At 37.2% G+C, this 6,120-nt stretch overlaps 1 protein-coding gene across 2 annotated transcripts in view; it reads left to right on the top strand.

Moving 5' to 3' along the window:
- The window catches only part of GRM5 (glutamate metabotropic receptor 5), a 626,642-nt gene that overhangs the window by 440,910 nt on the left and 179,612 nt on the right, over window positions 1–6,120 (top strand). For both annotated transcript variants that reach the window (XM_027848255.1, XM_027848256.1), the window contains exon 3: window positions 5,593–5,828. In XM_027848255.1, the coding sequence (XP_027704056.1) occupies window positions 5,593–5,828 (236 nt within the window). The remainder of the gene's footprint in view (window positions 1–5,592; window positions 5,829–6,120) is intronic.

Below are 6,120 nucleotides of genomic sequence, written 5' to 3' on the forward strand. Positions count from 1 at the left end.
CTACTACTACTACTACTACTACTACTACTACTACTACTACTACTACTACTCCTAACTACTTTTACTACTGCTAATACTACTAATAATAGTGTTTATGTAGTACTGACTACATGCTAGGCTCTGTGCTATGTTGTTCAATCATTTAGTCCCATCCAAATCTTTATGATCCCATTTGGGGTTTTCTTGGCAAAGATACCAAAGTGGTTTGCCATTTCCTTCTCCAGCTCATTTTACAGATGAGGAAACTGAGGCAAACAGTGCTAATTGACTTGCCTAGGGTCACACAGCTGGTAAGTGTCTGAGGCCAGATTTTAATTCAGGTCTTCCTAACTCCAGATCCAGCACTCTATCCACTGGGTCATCTGGCTTTTACGCCACCCAGCTGTGCTAAGCGCTTTACAAATATTACCTCATTTGGTCCTACAATAATCACAGGAGGTAGGTGTTATCATTATCTCCCTTTTACAGATGAGGAAATTGATGCAAACAGATATTAAATGATTGTCCAAGGTCGCACAACTAATAAGTGTCTGAGTCTGGATTTGAATACAGGTCTTCCTGCCTCTATTTTCAGTACCCTAGCCCCTACTCCACCTAGCTGCCATAGGATTATTGTAATAAATAAGATCATGTATATTAAAGTGCTTTTTCATCTTAAAGTACTAGTTTGAAGGTAAGTTCTTTTGAAAATATTATTTCATTGTTACTTTATTGCTATCTTAGAGTCATCTTCTCTTGGTAAGTTCATATTAATATAAACGAATCAGGAATATATTTAACTTCAATTTTAGGTTATAGCAACTTATCCAGACACGCTTCTTGATCTCTTTTTGGCCAATAGCCCTCAAAAAGATTTAAAAATTGAAATGACTATATGATAGAGGTCCTACCTGCACAAGGCCCTTAATGATAGCATTGTGTTCTATTTCAGTGGTGAGCAAGCTTCACCCTAGGCCACCTGTTTTTATACAGCCCACACTTAAGAATAGTTGTTATCTTTTGTACATTTTTAAACATGATAAAGTTTCATTTAAAATTAAAAAAAACATTCTTATGCTTACTGTACAAAAGTAGGCAAGGCAAATTTGCCTTTCCAAATTTGAACTGTAGGCAGTAGTTTTTCTACCCCTTAACAATAAGACCCTCTCTAACTCATGTATGCTTAAATTCATGGGAAGAAATAAAAAGGATTTTAAGGTCTCTATCTTGATTCAAATATAATGTTGTTGGTGGTGGTGGTGGTGGTTTTTATCATTTTGGACTGTTTCTATGTTTTCAAAAAATCACTGTTAGGAATTCATAGTGTGGAAGTCCCCTCCACCAATGCAGATCAATAAATACTCTAATATTGTCTAGGGATGTAGAGAATTGCAAGACTTCCCCATTGTTACTATATATCAGAAGCAGAACCTGAGCCCAAGTTTTACTGAATTCACGGTCAGCTTTGTATCTGTTTTGTCAAACTATATCTCTTACTGATTTCATAGTGTGTTTAAAAAAAAATTCTAATTCGTGAATGTAAGCAAGAGACTCATAATGAAAAAGGAGACTATGGTGAGAGATGAGTAAATTAGTACCCTAAGGTCCTGACACTTTCTTTTGAGGGAACATTATCTACAAAAGGGGGTACATGCAAAACCCCCATTAAAGTCAACGAATGAATTGTGAAGGGCAAATTGGGCCCATTACAGGCCTACATTTCTTATATAATATCCCTAATAATAGTCTTACAAAAGAATGAACTAGAATTAATAAATAGAGCAGTTTTACATGCAACTTTCATGGAGAAGGGAGTCTCATGACAAATATTGTGCCTTTACCATTTTGCATGGTGCTTATGTGATGACCGGAATGCTAATGAGAGTCATATTCCCATAGCAGTGGAGTAACAAGCATACCCAAAGAGAAGGGAAGGCATGAACACAATAATACCATTTTGTTTAACCTGCCAGTTTAAAATAGAACTTCCTGAGTCTGAAAAAGAAGATCATGGGGATGGTAGAAAATGAACTAATGTAATAAAAGCAATGATAAGACAAACTGCTTTGAAATCTTCTCTATTCTTTCTGGGAACAAGGCATGAACATAGACAGCTATATGCCACAAGAAGTTTTCCAAAGTAATGCTATTATATAATAATATTAATATCTAACAGATCTCATGAGGGAAATGTAAGACCGAAAAGGAAGTGCTTCAATTATGTAGCAAAAGCAAGGTTTGACCAATGGGAGTCTTCACACTTTATTGGAATTGATGAAATGGCAGGAAATAATTCATTAGCTATTAGCTAGGATTTATATAATGTTTTGAGATTCACAAAGCACTTTTACAAATATCTCAGTTTGTCCCCACAACAACCCAAGGAGAAAAATGCTATTATTATCTTCATTTTATGCATAAGGAAACTGAGCTTAAGTGATTTGCCAGGGTCATACACAGCTGGTAAATGCCAGAGAATGGATTTGAACTCAAGTTTTACTGATTCTGGTTCTAGTACTATCCATAGTAGCGCCTAAAGGAAGGCCCAAAACACAGATAGCCATGAGGGTTTTTCAGGAAAAGAAAAACAAGATTTGCATAGGATGCAAGGCCATGGATATGTTAGATCTACCCCTTTGGAAGGAGTTCCAACATTGATTAGATCATGGATGAATCAATTTGCTGAACATATATATTATGTATGTACATATATATATATATGACCAAATCCCACGTAAGATCTGTGTTGCTTGATATAATTGTCCAACTTATCTCAAATGAGGTCAGTCCTGGTGCTAAAATGGTGAGGATACAAATGCAAAAGAAAAACAGTTTCCAGCCCTCAAGGTGCTTACATTCTAATAGTTGGAGAGAATACATATGGAAAAAGGTCAGGGAAGAGAAAGAAAAAGTAGTCATTAATTTGATTATTGTTGTCAGATGGAGCGGGGTGGAGATTAGGGAGGGGAGTGGGGGTTGTCAGTGGTCAAGAATATGGTGGTGTTGGTTGGTCGAGGTTAGTTAGAGCTAGAGCAGGCATTTAATAATTAGCTTAGATCCAGGATGTAAACAAGAGCTTACACTCTGAGACCAAGCTAATTATTAGGCCTGGCCTAATTACTGGAGCCGGTCAAGAGGGGGCCTGCAAAATTAAAAAACAATGAGAAACAAGTGAACTTGCTAAGGTCATAGAGTTAATGTATATCAAAAATGGTATTTGACCCCTTGGTCTTCCTGGCTCTGTGGACAGCTCCTTATCCATTATCAGGCTTCCTCTTACTACACCATACTCCCTTATTCACATAGTTTTTTAAAATAATACAAGAAAATACATTTCATCATTTTTTTATTTCCCCTGTACCTGACATATAGTAGGTGTTTAATAAATGCTCATTGACTAAATATTTTCTATATATTATTAACTTACAAATAGCCCCCTTCATGATACTACTATAAAAGGCAGGCATAGGAGGAAAGATAGGAGGTGGAAAATACAGTTGAAACTTTAAAAAAAAAAAAAAAACTTTTAACCCAACTGCAATTAGTTGAGTGTTATTTCCTACTGGTGGATATATCCATCCAATCCCTGATGGAAAGTGATATCAGGGGGTTTATCTCCTCAAACTCTAGGCTACATCTCAGTCTCAGATACTGCCCTCTCCCAGGCCACGAAGTGCTCAGTAATTTTCCACTGCTCTGTTCCTGTAGTGTGATAGATTATATTTTCCTCAGCACTGGGCAAAGTAATTTTAATTTTGTTTATGTTTTTTAGATACACTGCTCAAACTTATTTGATCATCATCAACTCTCTCTGGAACTTAAATTACATTTCTGGGGTGGAAAGAGTTTTTCTCCCCATCTTCCTCCTGGGATATTACTGTATTCTTTGCCACTTGTCCTTGGTCCAGGCTTCTGAGACCCACCCACTCCATTCCACCTTTCTGGAAATAGTTAGAGGGTCTTTTGATGAGTTGGTATGTGACATCTGCACACCTCCACCTGGTAACACATCTAAGCAGCTCTCCTCAGTCCTAGTGGCAGTTTCAAGTATCTACAAAAATGATTTAGTTTTTTGGTCTCCCAAAAATGTATTTTTTTTTCTGGAAGATGTTTTATGGGATGGACTGTCTGTCCCTTGAAGGGGACATCTGATGTCTTGTTCTCATAGAACCAGTTAAGTGGTGGTGAATGTCTAGTATTTTGCCTCTTCAATTTTTGAAGATTAATTGTAGGCTATGTTCTACAACCTGTGTCTTTGATGAAGAGGGCTTCTAGGAAGAGTTTTCTCTGTTTCTCTTTTCAGACTTACTTGTGGCATTGTTTTCAACTTTAAAAGATCTATGAGTTCATATTTACAACCTAGTGACTTTAGTCAGTACTTGTCAAAGGTTTCACCGTTATATTCTGGTGATTACTCCCTAATCTTGCCTTGGAGAACAGACAGAAAATCTTTCCACAGTTTTATACTGGAAGTCTCTGAAGCTTGGTAGAGCCTACAGAATGTTTCATTTCATTGTTATAACTACAAGTTCTATGAGAGGAAGACACATCTTACCATTATACAGAATGGGATTTCATACCCCTAACTCAACTTAAATAATGTAATTAGCTTAAGGAAATGATGAAGTTTTAAATATGTAAACAAAATGGTTTATACCCTGTAAGCCCATTAAGGGTGTTACTCTTTTGAGTCAAGAAAGGATGAGTGTGATGGAATAACTAAACCGGATGACTATACCTCTGGGTGATTTAAATAGTATGGAAATTTCGGTAACCACAATCCAACAAGAGGTCAATCAGTAAAAAGGCCTAGGTGTACCTGGAGGGGGCAGACCCTTATGCATGTACCAGAAGACAAAGGGAGGGCAGGTCAGTCCAAAGGAAATACCATACTCCTATTTTTATTGCCTTTATATTAACCATGTTATCAAATATACTGGACCAGTAGGAGACAAACATTCATCCAGGAGCAGTGAAAGACATACCAAGGGCACACTGAGAATAAATGGGAATAAGCATGCCCACACACTAACAAAGCTACATAATGAAAGATATCTACTTGAAAGATAAAACAGCTCTGGGGAGTGTGATCCCTGGTAAGGAAAAGAATACTGGCTATGAATGCCAGGAAGGTACCCAACCTTATAGTCCAGCAGAAGCCACAGCTCAGATTAACTTCGTGACGACTGTGAAAGGAGAAAAGGATTTTCTACAAGCAGGAATCATGAACTACTCTATTGTCACACCTGCACTATCTGCCAACTATGTATGGCTCACTACTTTCATATTTTAAGTTTGAGTTCATTCTCCTCAGTGATCCTGTGTGTGTGCAGGGGAAGAATGTGCCCCCATTTTGTATGAAATGTAAAACATTTTACAAACCTTAAAGTACTATATAAATGTCAGCTTTTGCTAGTATTACTTCTTCCAAGGTCTTGTGTCAAAAATCATCATGGAGGTTTGCAAGTTAGAAGAAAATCTTGGTTACATTGTACCCTATTGTAACCTTGCATTGCCCAGTAATTTTAAGATAGATGCAAATGAATGCACTTGAGTAGATTACAGCTCTTTCTCCAATCTCATTTATCGCCTCTCTGTATGTGTCTCCCACAGTGATGGCTGGGCTGACAGGTATGATGTGACAGAGGGATACCAACGTGAAGCTGTTGGTGGAATCACAATCAAGCTCCAGTCTCCCGACGTAAAGTGGTTTGATGATTATTACCTGAAACTCCGACCAGAAACCAACCTGCGAAACCCTTGGTTCCAAGAATTCTGGCAACATCGCTTCCAGTGCCGGCTGAAAGGATTTTCACAGGAGAACAGCAAATACAATACCACTTGCAACAGTAAGTGGAGACTTACTGTTTTTTCTTTTAAAGGGAATTAAAATGAGTCTTGATTGAAATGACTATGTCTTTAAGAAATGTAGCTGCAATTTACTCTAGAGGATGAATATTGTGTAAAAGGCCAATTCTGTTACTCCCTGTACTACACAGATATTAGTTTCAGAAGATATGTAGACTCTATTGAGATTAGAAATGGCTCAATAGAGTCTACATATCTTCTGAAACTAATATCTGAAAGATAGATAGATAGATAGATAGATAGATAGATAGATAGATAGATAGATAGATAGAT

Source organism: Vombatus ursinus, unplaced genomic scaffold (genome assembly GCF_900497805.2).
Source record: "Vombatus ursinus unplaced genomic scaffold, bare-nosed wombat genome assembly UNPS02005659.1, whole genome shotgun sequence".
Classification (NCBI taxonomy): domain Eukaryota; kingdom Metazoa; phylum Chordata; class Mammalia; order Diprotodontia; family Vombatidae; genus Vombatus; species Vombatus ursinus.